Source organism: Anopheles gambiae, chromosome X (genome assembly GCF_943734735.2).
Source record: "Anopheles gambiae chromosome X, idAnoGambNW_F1_1, whole genome shotgun sequence".
In the NCBI taxonomy this organism is placed as follows: Eukaryota; Metazoa; Arthropoda; class Insecta; order Diptera; family Culicidae; genus Anopheles; species Anopheles gambiae.
Genome location: NC_064600.1, coordinates 22,561,366 through 22,579,446, shown reverse-complemented (window position 1 = coordinate 22,579,446; position 18,081 = coordinate 22,561,366). Strand labels below are relative to the sequence as shown.

Sequence of the window (18,081 nt, the reverse complement as noted above, 5' to 3'; positions counted from 1 at the left end):
CTTGCTGTAGAATGTGTGTTCGACAACGATACTATTTTAGACTTAGCTGCCAACAGCTGCTCCGATGTTGTCGAATCGTTTTCTGCCCTGACGTAACAGCAAGCACCATATGCCACCTGAGAAGCATCCGCGAAAATGTGTAGCTGCACGTTTGTTGCCTGCCGAATTGAAGTGTAACGCGGAATGCGCACTTCCCGAAGTGAATGCAGCTTGGAATGAAATGCCGTCCATTCCTTTTGGAGATGTGATGGTAGCTCACGATCCCAATCCCATGGCTTCCCGTTTTCCTGCAACTTCCACAGCTGTTGCATAAAGAGCTTAGCGATGATAATTGTTGGACTAAGCAAGCCAAGCGGGTCAAAGATTTTGGCGATGTAGGACAAAGCTAGCCTCTTTGTCAACATCGTCGCAGCAGTTGGTAGATCGATCCGATATCGCAGCATATCAACTGCTGGCTCCCAAACCAGACCAAGCGTCGATACAAACTGGGGATCTTGCCATTCGTGAGTAGGAAGGATGGCCAGGTCTTCAGAAGGAATGCCGATTAGTGCTTCGGGTACGTTCGACACCCACTTCTTCAACACGAATCCAGCCTGCTTGAGCATCTCGGAAATCTGCCTTTGCATTTCAATTGCATCTGCCAACTCGTCTGTTCCCGTTAGCAGGTCATCCACATAACAATCGTGCAATACAGGATCCACTGCTCGGGGGTATTGCATCTTGTGATCGAGAGCGATCTGCTTTAGCGTTCTTTTTGCTAGGAAGGGTGCGCAAGACGTGCCATATGTTACCGTTTGTAGTTGGAACGTCTGAATCGGCTCTGCGGTGATTCCTCTATACCGAATGCGCAGGTATTCAGTGTCGCGAGAATCGTGGAGAATTTGGCGATACATTTTCTCAACATCTGCTGAGAGTGCGACTGCGTGAGACCGGAAACGAACGATGATGGTGAACAGATCGTCTTGGATCACCGGCCCAACCAGGAGTTTGTCGTTCAAAGAGTAGCCAGAAGATGTCTTGCACGACGCGTCAAAGACTACCCTGACCTTGGTGGTTGTGCTCGATTCCTTAAGCACCGCGTGATGAGGGAGATAGTAGTGTTCACACGAATCGTCCACCGGCTCGGTGAGTTGTTTCATGTGCCCTAAGCGCTCATACTCCGACATGAATTTACTATACTCTTCCTTCATTGCAGGGTTAGACTTAAGCCGCCGTTCCACCGCTAGGAGACGACGATCAGCGATTGCTTTCGATTCTCCTAAAACGACATTCGAATTAGGATTTTGTGGTAAACGTACGACATACCTGCCAGATGGGTCTCTGGTTGTAGTAGAGATGAAATGACGTTCACACATGTCTTCCTCCAGAGATAGAGCGGGCTCGTCGAAGATGGTCTCGCTCTCCCAGAACCGCGTCAATATGGCTTCCAACGGACTGTCGCTCGTTGCCATATTACACACCCGATGTTGATGAGACGAATGCGTTGTGTTTCCTGCTACCGCCCATCCAAACTGCGTTTCTACCAACCATGGCAGACCCGAACCGAGAGATTGCTTACGTCCGGTATTCAGCTCCCAGAACGTATCGCCACCGATGACCACATCGACCTTGCCTGGGATGTTATACGTGGGGTCTGCTAGCGTTACATCCGGGATGTTCCACGTAGACACGTTGATTGGTGAGGTGGGAATGTCCGCCGAGGGTGTATCCAGGATCAGAAACTCCAATGGGATGGTGAATTGAAGGTTCCTTGAACGAACGATTGCCGTGGTCGAATCCTTTATCTGCTGCCTTGAAGTTCCGATGCCAGACACTGATACATTAACTCTCGCTCGAGGTGTCATGATCTTCCGAGCTAACGTATCCGAAATGAAGTTGGACATAGAGCCCGAATCCAAAAGCGCCCGTGCCTCATGCTTCTCTCCATAATCGTCTACGATGAACACAATAGCCGTCTCGAGAAACACCATATCATCATCTGATTGGGCTAACAAAGCGACTGTAGGTTGTTGTGGTGGTTGATGAAGCAGCGTATGATGCCGTTCCTTGCACGAAAGGCAAGAATACTCGGATTTGCACGATCTCACTTGATGGGAACAACTGAGACAATTCCAGCACAATCCCTTTGACCGTGCGATTTCCCGCCGCTCCTGAGTATTTTTGGCTAAAAATACCGGGCAATTTCGAACCAGGTGATGGTCTGCACACTGCAATGGACAGCTCACTTGTTGAATGGTCGATGAAACGGGAGCATTCCTTTGTACAGAAGCAGCGTTGGTTACCGACCGCCGTGGTGCGGTGGGCCGATGTGCCCCGGCCACCTTGATCGGAGCCACAATCCGATCGCACGAGATACTCTGGCTCGATTTTAGGATTCGAATTCGGTCTTGCAGGAATTCGATCAACTCGCTGTACTTGTCCTTCTTCTTATGCACAGAATGCCTTTCCCACGCCAGAATGGTCTCATTGTCCAGCTTCATCAGCAACATGTTGGACAAAGGCGTGTCCCATGAGCCGACAGGTTCATGTAGCTTCTGCAACCCATTCACATATCGCACAAAGTCATCTACCAACGACGTCAAGCCATCGACACTTTCTGTTGCAATCGCAGGTAGGAAATGTAACCGTCGCCAGTACTCGCGAATGAGCATCCGTGAGTTGTCGTATCGCTTAAGCAGCGCAGCCCAGGTAACAGAATAGTTTTCCGTGGTCAGCGTAACATGTTCGAAGGGAACCGCAGCGTCACCTTTCAGGGACGAAAGTAAGTACTGCAGTTTTGCAATTGGCGGCAGCTCGGCACTTGCGTCAATCATCGCGACAAAGCGATCGCGGAATGACAACCACTTTGTCGAATCACCGTCGAACGTTGGTAATTCGATTTTGGGAAAACGAATGTTTGATGTGTTTGGCCGTCCAAACGCTAGGGTTGAGTTTGCCAATAAGGAGTCGTTGAGCGAATTGGCTTCCTTCCGCTGGTTTTCTCTAAGGAACGATTTTAGCCGCCGGCAGCGCTCTTCCATATCGATCCTGTCAGAAATACAGGCTTGAATCGCATCACTGGTGTCGTCATACTCTTCCAGCTTTGCCACCGCGGCAAAAAAGTCCTTTCTGTGTTGCTCCAAACCCTCCATAACCTCCGGGATTTCACCTACATTTTCGGGTTTGAAGTTCTGCTTAAAGCGCTCCAGCGCCTTAATGTTTTCCACTGCGACGAGTTTTTTGTGCTTAGCAGATTTTATCTTCTTGTCCATCTTAGCTTCCGTTAGAATTTCACGATAATGCCGATAACGCGAAATAAACGTTTACGAAACTGTAGCAATTCGAATTTACGTGGGAAAAATAAACCACGATTCACGATCACGAAAATTCGACCGATGCCCTTGCTGCAGGGCTAATGAACTTGAACGAGCGCGAGAATTCGAAATGGCGCGAATGATGACTTGCACCGTGCTCGTGATGCGGAGCGTTCCGAATTTGCCGTTGCTTTTGATGCAGAGCGAAAGAAAACACTTAGCACGCACGGATCCGGCTCGAAGGACCAAAAATGTGAGAAAACCTCACGAATGTTCGTATACGTTGTACAACTCGTTTTCTTTCCCGATATAAGAATAATTTGTGCCGGTTATGGAAATAAATGCGACTCGTTCAAATGTCCGTTTGCTACTGTACATTCAATTGTCAAGAGTTCATTACATAATTCATTTTGAGTTCATTCTGTTATCCTTATCTATGCCTATGAGTTCATTTCCTAACCTATTTCTAAATTGAGTTCGAATTTCGAATTCAAACTAATAAATTCAAATGATCAATCTTCAACAAAATAATTGAACCAAGTTTTCCTAAAATTAGCGCTAGAGGTAATTCCGTACGCTTTTACATCACACCTGATTTTGTGTTGAAACCAACTGATAGGGACCAATGGTTTATGCTAAAAGATAACACTGTTGTTAAGTATAAAAGCGCAACTTATGAGTCAGGAGAATATGTATTGTATGGATGCCAATTCCTTAAACAGCGTGAAAGCTTCGTAAATCCTTGTTCGTCGTACATGTTACATATAACGACAGGAGATTTAATTTATTTATCAAGCGATTGCATTAAGGTATCTCTTTCAGAGGTGCTATGTAAAGTTTGTGCTGTTGTATTAGAAAGCGATAGCTATATGTTTATTCCACTCTTGCACACTTTCATTCAATAATTATAATGTACTATATATAAAAATGGGGCGGTCCCGTGGTACGGTCCTTATTACGTGGTTCAACCATGAGTGCTTTTATTGAACTGACCATATAATCTTACACTAACCTGAGCCCTAACACCGATCTCACTAACACCTAGTTACATGCTATAATTTCGCATATGTATATATACTACAGTCTCCCCACTAAACGCAAACTTACGATTAACTATTTACAATATTTAAATCGCGGTTGACCTTTCAATCTATCTGATCTCCTAATGGGTGGAGATTGTGATTCGCTACGTTTGCGTTTATAATTATTCTCTGTATTCAACAATGTATCATTTTGGGACCAATTCTTTTCAGTAATATAACTATAATTCAATTTGCGTTTCAGCTTCCTTAATTGGTTTTTGTGTACTAATCTGATATTTCCATTTATATTAGCAGTGTAAGTAGTATAACTAACTTTCTTTATAATAGTGGCTGGAATCCATCGCACTAAATCCTTAAAATGGTTTCTATACACTACCTTTTCTCCGCTTTTAAAATCGATATACTTATTTTCCTTTTTTATGTTATGAATACGGACCGCTTTACAATTATCTTCGTTATCCTTATTTTTTTCTACTTGCTTTGCATTTAATTTATTTAAAACAGTTACTGGAATGTAAGCAAAAATTCTCTGTGACGGCGTTTCTTTAGTAACCGTAGTGGGCGTATTCCTATAGTGCAACAGAAATTTGCTTATTTTGCGGCTCAAAGGCAAAAATTTATATTTAGAATCTAACAAAAACTTTTTTAATACTTCTTTTACTGTCCTCACTCCTCTTTCTGCTAACCCATTTGATTGAGGGTGATACGGTGGTGATTTAGTTACTTTTACACCATACTCTCTCAAAAAATTCACAAATGATTCAGAATTGAACGGCGGACCGTTATCAGTAACCACTTCCTGAGCAATCCCAAAATAACCAAAAAAAGATTCTATCTGCTCTATGATGTCATTAGCTTTGGCCATATTTAACAAACGCACATCTATAAACTTCGAATACGCATCTACTATTATTAATAATGTTCTAGATTCAAAATAAAATAAATCTATATGAATCCTTTCAAACGGAATTCCACATGAAGGCCATTTTGTTTCTACTATCTCTTTGCTAACTGGTTGACAAGCTTGACAAATCGAACATTCTGTTACAAAATCCGAAATATGCTTATCCATTCCCAACCACCAAACAAACTTCCTCGCACTAATTTTCATCTTTACGATACCATCGTGATTTGCGTGAAATTTGTTGAGTATATCATTTCTTAACCTTTTTGGAATCACTATTCTATCATCGAAAAATAATATTCCGTTTTCTATTCCTAAACGATTTTTCACTTTGTTATAAACTTTCAACCCTGGCTCTAAATTATTTTTCCATCCATTTTTCACCAAATTATAAACATTCCTGATTTCACCATCTTGTAATTGGTGTTTTTTTATCACCTCGATTTCAATTTGTGAATTTTCTTTTAGCACATTTACTCCCAAATTCACATTTTCTAGTTCATTTTCTTCAGGCAACGGTAATCTGGACATGGCATCTACATTTGACATTAACTTCCCTGCCTTATGTTCAATCGAATAATTATAATTCGCTAAAAATAAAGACCAACGTTGCAACCTTGCTGCTGTAATTGCAGAAGTTCCTTTCGACGGATTGAATATTTCCTTGACGCCACTGTTATCCGTAATTAGTTTAAATGCCCTTCCATACACATATTTGTGAAATTTTTTTATGCCGAATATTACCGCTAATGCCTCCCTATGCACTTGTGCATAATTCATTTGCGCTGCAGTTAACGTGGATGATGCAAACCCTATTGGTTTTTCCTCACCATCGATTATATGAGATAAAATTGCTCCTACACTATAAGGACTGGCATCCACTTGCAATAGCAACGGTTTGCTCTCATCATAAGGTATTAACACTTGATGATCTACTAACTGATTTTTCGACTTATCGAACGCTATTTGACACTGCTCCGTCCATTCGAACTTAGTTTGTTTCCTCAAAAGGTTATACAAGGGATGTAATAAATTTGCTAAATTGGGTATGAAGCGATGATAATAGTTCACCAACCCTAAATAAGCTTGCAGTTGCGTTACATTCTTTGGAACGGGTGCGTTAACAATCGCTCTCACTTTAGACTCGTTAGGATGAATACCCTTGTCTGATAATATATATCCTAAATACTCAATACTTCTTTTGAACAAGACTGATTTGGCCACATTGATTTTTACATTATACGTATTCAATTTCCACAAAATTTTGTATAAACGCTCTTTACATTGCTGCATATCGGTACCTCCTACCAAAATATCATCGATATACGCGATTCCTTCTGTATCTTGCAATACTTGATCTATCAACGATTGAAATATTGCCGGTGCTGAATGTATGCCAAAAGGCATACGAGTATATTGAAATAATCCCTTATGCGTATTTACCGTACATATTTCACGAGACGTTTCCGATAATAACACTTGCAAGTACGCACCCGACAAATCTATCTTGCAAAATACCTTCCATGCTGCTATTTTAGCAAAAATATCTTCCACTTTCGGTAACGGGTAATGTTCCACTGATAATTGCCTATTCAATACCACTTTCCCGTCCAAACACAAACGTATACTTCCATCTTGCTTCTTCACTATTACAATTGGACTTGCCCATTTTGAAAATCGTGTTGGCCGTAAAACACCTTCTGCTACAAGCTTGTCTAAAGCTTCTTCTACTTTCGTCTGCATTGAGTATGGCACTGGGTACGCTTTATGAAATACAGGACCACAACCTGCCTTTAATACTAAATCCGCCTTGAAACCTTCAATTGTTTCGTTCTCCCCTGATTTTATAACCTTCGGAAATTTCTTTGCTATTTCCATAACTAGATCCGTTTCTATAACTTTTATCTCAAACACTTTTCTCCAGTTTGGAAATAATAAATCCAACCCATCTCGTCCTAATAAAGGACTTACTTCCCTTTCCGTAGGTATAATCACCAACTCTAACTTTTCTTCTTTTTCCGCCTTCGGCATCCTAATCTTCACTTCAATTTTACCGATGGGTTTTAACGATTGACCCGACGCCGATATAAAAGACATGGTGGTCGGCTTCACCTCTACTTCGCTAAATACATCCGTATATGTCTTTTGCGAGATCACACTCGCACACGCACCACAATCTATTTCAAAAACTAACTTTTTTCCATCGCACACTAACGTGATCATTTGCGGTACACTTGTATTAGTTCCTTCTACTTTTCGTACGCCTCTCTGATACGATCGACCACGACACACTTTCGCTACGTGCCCTTGCTTCCCACACACATAACACTTCCAGGTTCGCGCAGGACAGTTTAACGGGTCATGACCTTTGCCGCACCGCCGACACATCACCTGTTGCCCTCGCTGCTGGTTCACCGGTTGCTGCTTTGCTGCTTTCTGCATGGCCGCCAACACGTTTCTCTCTCTGTCGGTCATTACCTCGTTCTGTTCTTGCGCTGCTTCCCAAGATCGAGCGATTTCACATGCTCGCACGAATTTTAAATCTTCCTTCTTCAGCAGCCGTTTGCGAAGCTCCAGATCGTACACGCCAGCCACAAATTGATCTCTTAGAGCGTCTGATAAGAAACTGCCGAAATCACACGTCTGTGCCGCTGCCTTCAGCTCAATGATGTAATCAGCAATCGACTGTTCCGCTGTCTGCTTACACTTTCTGAGTAGATAACGCTCGGACACAACGTTCACGTTGGGCTTGAAATGCTTCTCCAACACCTTCACTAAATCTGCATACGTTTTATCTCGTGGATCATCCGGTGCACACAACTTTATTGCTACCGAATACAACGACGCACCAGCCATTGTGATCAACACTGGTACTTTTTTTTCTACCGCAATATCATTGACGGTGAAATACATCTCCAGCCGATGAATATACTCTTTGAAACTTTCTCCCATTACGTAGGGCTCTATGTTTCCTATTTGACTCATCTTTTTACTTGCGGATTCTCTGCTGTGACCTTTTTTATCCTCGTCGCCAATATTACGTGGTTCAAATATGAGTGCTTTTATTGAACTGACCATATAATCTTACACTAACCTGAGCCCTAACACCGATCTCACTAACACCTAGTTACATGCTATAATTTCGCATATGTATATATACTACAGTCCTCAACTAAAACGACTTAATAACATGCCCGTCAATGGTTCGAGCCTAAAATGGACCGTTCTCCCGTAGCATGGATTGACTATCCGGCTGCGTAGTAATGAATTAAGTCTCGAAAGCCTGTCCAGCATGTTCGCGTAGCGTAGGATGTTACGCCATATAGAAGAAGAATATATAAAAATAATCGTGTAATTTAATTAAGTTTGGCTACGCAATAAACAATAAATGTACGTTTAAATCCTTCATTTTATTTCATTAGAAAACATTATGCTAACAATACAAATTCACAGCTCATTTTATTTTGGAATTCATTTTCGTATTATGAGTTCACATTGATTTACGCACATCTTTTTAACTAATGCCGTGGTTCTGCTTTACGTTTGATGCACATTACTTTTCTATTTCCAGCAAGGTTCAGCCTTTCTTTGGCATGCGGCAATTTTGTTTTAAAGAAATTGACAACGTATCCCTCTGAAATTGTGTTCAACGGGGTGCTGCCAATTTCTTTAAAAAAATTTATAATTGCCTTATAATTCACCAATGCTATTTTAGCTGGTGGGTTTCGACCCTTCCAGCTACAGCTAGGCATAAACTCCCGGGTGAACATTACATCGATTGCCTCGTGCAGTCGATTATCCGTATCCCCAGATGATATGGTTGATTCAATCCACTGTTTTACAGTGTTGAAAAACATAACGTCACCCAATTTTTGCTCCATGATTGTCAGCTCTTCAGGGGTTGAAATAGGTTTCAATAAAGATTCCATCTCTTTGTCGACCTCTGCCACTTTGTGTGGCATTTTAACGCAATCTTTTATATGGTCGACAGTTACTTGCAGCAAAGCAGTACGTTTGTCCAATTTATTTACTTTGCTGTCGAGTTGATCGAGTCTTTGCATAACTTGATCAAACATACTCCTGCAAAAACCTATAACCTCCGTGGCAATTGAAGATGTCGCTTGAGTTGATAAGGTGTCAGCATCTTCTAAAGAGTTTTTGCTCATGACCGGTATTTGTTGCTCGAATGCAATCGAAGCCGCATCTTCTTCTGGAACGAATATGGGGAATTGGCTGGCCAAGCCATTCTGAGCCTGGCTTGAAAAGATTGCTGGTTGAAGGGCTAAGGAAGGATTGCTGGTTGAAGGGCTTTTCTCGGGAGAAGAGGTAGAAGGACGTGGGGTCTGCATTTTTTAGGTTTTTTCCAAACTAGCGGTGGTGGCATGGAAGAGGTTAAAGGCACAACTTTCATGACATCCATCATGGGAATGTCAACAACGTGGGCTTGTTTGGAAGGATTCATGATAATTCTAGAAATAAAAGATATTAAAACTGAATGAATAGCACATATGATTGTAAGCAATATATAGAAATAAAAACTTACGCTGCTTAGATTTATGTTAGTTGTTCGGTAGTAACAATGTTTGGAACAAGATTCAAATTGGAGCGTTCTTATCGCGTTGAAATGTGAACTTAAAGTAATTCGAGTGCCGCACCTGCTGATCAGCCGGCGCAACAACAGCAAGAAACAGGAACAGAAACACAGGCTTTGCACGCTGGTAACACTAAACAAACTAGTAACGCTGGTAAGCACAACCCACCCATCATCAACAATTCCCAAGCAGAAAATTTGAATTGGCCGTTGGTGGTGTAAGATCGGAGAATCATCTTAATACGTCCCTTGTATCACGGGCTAGAAGTTAAATCTGGTGGATGAGGAAAAATGGCAAGTTCACCAAAAATACTCCCACTATCCCCCATCACACCCCCCCCCCCCCATAATCCCCTTTACTCGGTGTGCCTAAACACGGTCTTAACAGGGGCGGTAAAGACCTTCCTCGATCTCGATGAGGCAAACACGGATAGTACTTGAGAAAAAAAAGAAAAACCCAAAACAAAGCTGGAAGGGTAAGAATAATGCCGTCGGCACTCCGCTCCGGGGGTTTACCGGCTCACCGGCTGTCCAGTTCGTTGGAATTAAAACAAAAAAAGAGTGCCACGGGAACCAACCTCCCTTCATCACCCGAGGTGTTGATATTGCGGCAGAATCTGGAAGAGACCAGGAAGAAAAATGAGTCTCTTCAGGAACAGCTAACTCAGTTGAGATGGCTCATGGAGGAGAAGCTCCGCGAGCAGCGAGAAGATGCACAGCGTAGAGAGGAAGAAGCGCGTCGCAGGGAAGAGGCCGCAAAAGCCGACAATGAGAAGCTGCGGGTGGAACAGCAGGAGACTCGCACTACATTAATTGCAATATCGGCACAGTTGAGAGACCTGCAACAGAAGAACCAGATGAAAAGGCAGCAGCAACATCAGCCTCCACAGCAACCAGGGCCATCGACGTCAGCCGTCTCATTGCGGAACGTAGAGGTGCAGGCTCAACCAGAGGAAGACATTGACCACAGCTCGTTTGTTGAGGTAGTGCGCCGCAAGCCCCGCGGGATAAACAGCGGCAAGTCCTCTAGTCAGCAACGTGAGCAGCAGCAGAGATCGCTTCAGCAGCAGCAACAGCAGCAGCAACAGCAGCAGCAACAGCAGCAAGAACAGCAGCAGCAACAGCAACAGCAGCGGAAGATACGTCGGCCAAAGGCAGACCTCATAGAAGTTGTTCCCCAGGAGGGCCTTATATGCGATAGTGTGTACCGCAAAGTACGCGACACAGTGCGAGATGACCCAGCACACAAGAATCTCGAAGAACATATTGGGACGGGTAAGCGCACGCGAGCGGCCCTCTTTCGTATAGAGCTCAGCCGGTCGGCAGACTCCACTCTAGTGCTACAGGAAGTGCAGGAAATAATCGGAGGGTCTGGAGTTGCTCGTGTCGTAACGGAGATGACGGAACTACTGGTTACCCACATTGACCCACTTGCCGAGGAGGAGGAATTAAAAGCAGCTCTCAATGAAGAGCTTCAGGTTAACGCTGGCGTGACAGCTGTAAGCATGTGGCAACTCTTTGATGGAACGAAGCGGGCAAGACTTCGTTTGCCGACCAAAGCAGCCAAGCAGCTTGCCGGACGAAAGTTGAGACTGTGCGGTTGCATCAGCAGTATAATGGAAGCCATGCCCGTCTCGGTAGATCGACAGCGATGCTACCGCTGTCTGGAAAGAGGCCATCTGGCGCGCGATTGTCAATCTCCCGTGGATCGCCAACAGGCGTGTATTCGGTGCGGCGCAGACGGTCACTATGCCAAAAGCTGCACTTCCGACATCAAGTGTGCTGCGTGCAACGGTCCCCACCGCAATGGCCATATCTTTTGTGCTCGTCCTGCAGCGCGATGCCTGCACTAAAAATTCTACAACTCAACGTAGACCACTGTCGGGAGGGCCAGGCCTTAGCACTACAAGCAGCGCGAGAGCACCGTGCTGACATATTGCTTTTGTCTGATATGCACAGGCCGCCTGAGAACAACGGGAGATGGGCGTATGATGTATCCAAGAAAGTAGCGGTAGTAGCCACCGGCTCGTACCCTATACAGCGAGTGTGGGGCAGCGAGCTACGCGGACTAGTCGCTGCTCAGGTAACCGGTATCACATTCATCAGTGTATACGCCCCTCCAAGCCTATCAGCACATGAGTTTGAGCGACTATTGGGGGCCATTGAGTCTCATTCCCGCGTCGTAGTTGCGGGGGACTTCAATGCCTGGCACGAAGAGTGGGGCAGCGGGAGAAACGGGCAGCGTGGGATCGAGCTACTGCAAACTGTGGAAACACTGGGACTCTCGATCCTCAATCAAGGTCGCAAGCCAACCTTCATCGGACGAGGTTTCGCGGCTAGTAGTGTCATTGATGTATCGTTTGCGAGTCGGGAGATTGTTCGCCCCGACACCTGGTCAGTGATCCCCTTCTCGAGGTCGGATCATGAATTAATAGCGTTCGAGGTCAAACAACCAGATGAGAACCCGGCCGGGGCGCAACAGCACCTGTCGCACCGACCACAAAGGTCGACACGCAAGAATCCAGCAGGCCGACAGTATGACCGTTGCGATAGTAGGCGATGGAAAATGACCCAATTCAACCGACAGTCATTTCGAGTAGCACTACGCGCCAACAACTTCCAGGAGAGAGCGGTGAGCCATATTGGCATGATCGAGGCACTTTTCGACGCCTGCAGTGAAACTATGCAACGGATCTCTGGGCTGCACAAGAGCCCACATCACGACATGTATTGGTGGACCCCAGAGATCAAGCGCCTACGTGATGATTGCCTTGCCGCGCGAGAGAGAGTACAACTGTCTCACGATTTGGAGGAGAGGAGCATGTCGGCAGCAGCCCACCGTACAGCGAAAAGTCTGCTCGAGAAGGCCATCCGTACCAGCAAGCGCCAACAGTTCCAGGAGCTGATAGACATTGCCGAGACCAACGATTTCGGAACCGGTTATAGGGTGGTGATGTCCCGACTGCGGGGTAGCCCTGGGCCGCCTGAAACGGATCGCGCCGAACTGGAGAGGATTGTCTCTGACCTGTTCCCCACGCACCCACCCGTATCATGGCCTGTCTCTTCAGATGCTCCAACGACCGTCCCATCAGACAGCAGAGTAGAACCGCAAGAACTACTATCTATCGCTGCCGGGATGGTAACGAGGAAGGCCCCAGGTTTGGACGGGATCCCGAACGCTGCGGTGAAAGTGGCGATAGAGGAATACACGGAGGAGTTTTGTCGCCTGTACCAGGACTGTCTCTAGCGCGGCACCTTCCCGCCGCAGTGGAAAAGACAGCGACTGGTACTACTCCCGAAGCCTGGCAAACCCCCAGGAGAGAGCAGCTCGTATCGACCGCTGTGCATGCTTGACGCACTTGGAAAGGTACTGGAGCGGCTCATCCTCAATCGCCTGAATCGTCACATCGAGCAACAAGACTCACCACAGCTGTCTGATGCCCAGTATGGATTCCGCCGAGGACATTCTACCATCAGCGCGATCCAGCGTGTTGTTGACGCGGGCACAGCGGCCAGGTTGTTCCGCCGCACGAAAACCCGCGATAAACGCTGCCTGATGGTGGTGGCACTGAACATCCGCAATGCATTAAACACTGCCAACTGGCAGGCAATCGCCGACGCGCTGCAAAGTAAGAATGTCCCGTCATACCTGATGAAGATCATAGGAGCCTACTTGGAAGGACGCAAGCTGCTGTTTGACACTAGCGAAGGCCCTGTCGAACGTCACATCAGCGCAGGAGTTCCACAGGGGTCCATACTGGGCCCTACACTGTGGAATATGATGTATGACGGGGTTTTCGGAGTTGGGCTGCCGCCGGGGGCAGAAATCATTGGCTATGCTGATGACCTGGTGCTATTAGTCCCAGGCACAACTCCGACAACAGCAGCAGCAGCAGCAGCAGCGGAGGAAGCAGTGGCAGCAGTGGAACAGTGGCTTCTCGAGCACCGCTTGGAACTGGCTCATTCTAAGACGAAGATGACGGTGATCTCTAGCCTCAAGCAGCCTCCAGAGGAAGTTTTTATCACTGTCGGCGGAGTGAACGTGCCGTTCTCGCGCTCCATAAAGTACTTGGGGGTGCGTGTACATGACCACCTATCATGGGTACCCCACGTTAAGGAGATTACTCTGAAGGCCACGCGGATTGTGCACGCCGTCAATCGACTCATGCCAAACCTCCATGGGCCAAGGACGTCGAAGTCTCGCTTGCTGGCAAATGTGGCCGACTCGACCATGCGCTACGCAGCACCTGTATGGCACGAAGCGATTGGCAATCAAGAGTGCTGCAGATTACTTCGTCGGGTGCAACGTAAGTCGGCAATTGGCGTGGCCAGAACGTTCCGAACGGTTCGTTACGAGACTGCAGTGTTGCTTGCGGGACTCTTGCCGATCTGCCTGGCAATCAAGGAGGACACCCGAGTGCACAGTCGCCGTGGAACAGGTTTAAACTGTGCAATACGGAGGGAGGAGCGCCAGCGGTCCATGGAAGAGTGGCTAGCAACGTGGGACGCAGACGCCGCCAACGAAAGAGCCAGCAGATACGTCAGGTTGGCACACCGCGTAATTCCGGACGTGGGATCCTGGCAGTCACGGAAACACGGAGACGTCACGTTCCACCTATCCCAGGTACCTGTGCGGTATGCAGCTCACGTCGTCCCCGGACTGTACGCGATGCCCCGGCGTTGCGGAGAGCGCAGAACATGCTATGTTCGAGTGTCCGCGATTCGACTCGACCCGAACAGAGCTGCTGCACGGAGTCGTCCCGGAAACGCTGCTTGAACACATGCTCCAGAGCCCAGAGAACTGGAGTAATGTATGTGAGGCCACCAAGCGGATAACATCAGCGCTACAGCAGGATTGGGACGAAACCCGGCGAGAGCTGGCCGAACAAGGCGCCCCACGTGTGGCCGATAATCAACATAATCAAGGTAATGTCCGCACCTCGTTGTACAGTGCGAGGAACACCAGGGAAGAGCAACGGGGTAGACGCCACCCAACACCATCACCTCCACCCAGAGCGGTAGGGAGGCGGGCAGAAGTCCGATCTCTTGGGGAGCGCTATCGCAGGCAGCTACTGGTAGTTGAAGAGCGTCGGCGAATATCTGGCCACAGTGTCGGTGGAGTTATCTCGCAGGAGGATGGAACATTGGTCGAGGCGTCTCGACAAGGCATGAACGGTGCAGAAGAGACTGCAGCGACTGAGGCAGACGTGCCATCACGCTAGATGATGTTGGTGATCTGTGGAGGATCTTGGGAGGACCAAAGTATGGTCAAAAGGGCGATCTCCGCATCCTGAGCGGCAGGGAGGACAAAACGAATATGAAAGGGAAAGAAGGGGGGAAATAAACATGTGTTAGGTGCCTGGCGCACGGGAAAGAGAGGCTCCGAGGAGCAGTAAAAGCCCTCCCTCATAGACCCCTCGCGGGGCAAGAGGGAAGGGAGTGGGCGAGGACAGGGGATATAATGTGTAAATCAATAAAAACAATAAAACCTGTCCGTGATCTAAAAAACAAAAACAAACACACACACACACACACACACAGCAACGCCTACACCCTCAGCGACCACCGACTGATACGCTACACGGCATGAAGCAAGTGCCACAGGGTTGCCCAGGGCTCCGGTTTTCCAGCCTGGAAAACACAATGCTTCAACGAAGAACTGTTTATTGAGGCATTGAGGTTTGGTGATTTCTCAAACACCTCGTCAGCATTGGAGCTAGCGTCAGCGATCGCCAACGCCTGTGGCACCTCTATGCCACGAAGGAAAGGGGGACCTTACCCACGACGGAGAGCTTACTGGTGGACTACCTGTTACGTCCGGTGTTGGGGTGATATAGGACGGAGGCCGATTAAAACTCCGGACACAACGTTTAAACTTTACAAACATATATTACTTTTATGTTTGTAACTTTTACTTCTTTATTTCACGTATTACAACATATAAAATAAATAATAAAACACAATACAGAACTGATACAACACACTAAAATGATACCAGTGCGGTGGCCGCGCACCAGCCGCACCGAGCGCCCCTGCCGAGAGCTCCTGCTTGTTCGGCTCGCAAACACACTCTGCTTGTGCGCTCGGCACACACTAAGCCTTGAGCTGCGTAGTGTGTGCGACAGTGTGCGTGACACACTGTCGTCCCCCTGGACGTTGACCGGTGGCAGCGCAACTGCCACGGCAAGTCCAGGGGTCGGCACGGCTGCCCACAACATCTCCCCCTTTTAGTACCGAAGGGCTCGAACCGACGCGGGGGTATTCCACCAAGGGAATACCGGCGTGGTGAACCCTTCCCGCCGATGCTGCCAAGATGTGGGGACACCGATGTTGGTGCGCTGAGCAGCGCTTGCTGCTGCTCTCGGGCCACACCGCGATGGCGATGACGCGGCGGTAATGCTTCTGCTGTGCCGCTCCCTGGGACGGCGGCGGTGATGATGGCGATGATGATGTCGATGATGATGATGCGATGATGCTTGCCGATGATGATGATGCCGCGATGATGCTTGCCGATGATGATGATGATGACGATGACGATGATGCCGCGATGATGCTTGCCAATCATGATGATGATGATGATGACGATGATGCCGCGATGATGCTTGCCAATGATGATGATGATGCCGCGATGATCCTTTTGCCCCAGGGCAGCAGCGATTTATCTTAGATGACGGCGTCAGAGATGAAAATACTCGGGCGGCATGGTTCCTCGCCCTCCTACGATGCGTTGGCTCATCGCCCTTCTTTTTGCTGTGGCTGCAGTCGGGCGCAATTGGCGACGCCCGTTCGACTGCAGCCGGGACGGCATGCAACCTCGTCCCATCTGGACATTGTGGCTGTAGCCGAGGCGCAATTGGCGACGCCTGTTCGACTACAGCCAGGGTGAAAACGTTCGCACCGATGTGGGCTGCTGTGTTGCAGCCGATGCAACTTGTGCGTTGCCGATACTGTTGTGCTGCCGAGGCGGAATGTTACGTCGCCGTGATGTGAGAGGCAGGGCTCGAGCCTCGGCGGAATTTGTGCCTCGCCGATGATGTGCTGAGCTCGAGCCGGGCGGTATTGCTCGTCGCCGATGGATCCTTGCACTGCTGCTGCTGCAGCTGGGCGGAATGCGTCCTCGCCCGATGAAGCTGGGGGCTGCAGCCTGGATGGAATGACCCCCATCCGATGTTCCAGCAGCAAGGCGGAAAGCTGCCTCGCCTGTGGTGCTGCTGGCGTTGCTGGGGCTGCAGCCCGACGACCTTCCTTGTCGCCGAGAGTGTGTGTTCGGCTGCCCCTGTGGTCGCCAATGATGGGACGGCAGCCGGGGCCTCGGTGTTGGCGGCGGTGGCGACCGAAACCGTTCGCGGTGTCCCGCAAGCACGGGGACCGGTGCCAACGCGATGGCCGCTGCGATGATGCAGCAAAAGTGAGATGGGCCCAATCGCGATGGCGTCCGTGGGTTCTTGTTGGAATCCCCTTTACGCAGGAGGATCCCATCCTCGTCGCCACTTTTATGTTTTGCACTTTTGTATTAAAATATTTTATTTAAACTCATACAAAATAAATAATACAACACAATTAACAATCACAATAAAACGTATACTGTACGGTGGCCGCGCACCAGCCCCACCGAGCGCCCCTGCCGAGAGCTTCTGCTCGATCGGCTCGCAAACACACTCTGGTCGTGCGGCGCTCGACACACACTAAGCCTTGCGCTGCTTAGTGTGTGCGACAGTGTGCGTGACACACTGTCGTCCCCCTGGACGTTGACCGGTGGCAGCGCAACTGCCACGGCAAGTCCAGGGGTCGGCACGGCTGCCCACAACAATTACAAAACTGCTTAAAGCTAACACGCTAAAAAGAACTGTCCGCGGCACGTCTGTGTTCCCTCGCTGCTGAACCCCGAAGAGAAGCACGATCGGCTTTCGCGCACGATCGCAGCCTCCCGATTGCTGACACCGAAACGTCTGACAGTTGTTGCACGGTCACGACAACCCAGAGTACCAATGTCGTGCGGCGCTGCTAGCGCCCGCAACACTACCGAAATAGCCCAGTGCCGAAGCCATTGCATCGAAGCACGCAGAAAGATGAATCGAGCCAAATCCTCGGAACAAAGGGAGGCAAGTGTAGCGACCAGAGCGCCATCTGGTGCATACACCTAGAACTACCGACAGAAAATGTTTAACGGGCTAGTTAGGCAGGGACTGCACACAAAGCTAGAGCAGGACAAACGGTGGTAGCATGCTGCACCGCAGCTATAAAAACGGT

The 18,081-nt window shown here is 48.0% G+C and overlaps 1 protein-coding gene across 1 annotated transcript; it reads right to left on the bottom strand.

The window, feature by feature from the left end:
• Positions 1-41: 41 nt before the first annotated feature.
• On the bottom strand, positions 42-8,096 carry LOC133391305 (uncharacterized; the record flags this gene model as incomplete). The annotated part of the gene is made up of 2 exons (XM_061644465.1): positions 7,607-8,096; positions 42-3,256 (listed from the first exon to the last, which is right to left on the bottom strand). Coding segments are annotated over exons 1-2 (3,705 nt in total), but the record flags the coding sequence as incomplete, so codon positions are not given.
• Between the last annotated feature and the right edge of the window lie 9,985 nt (positions 8,097-18,081).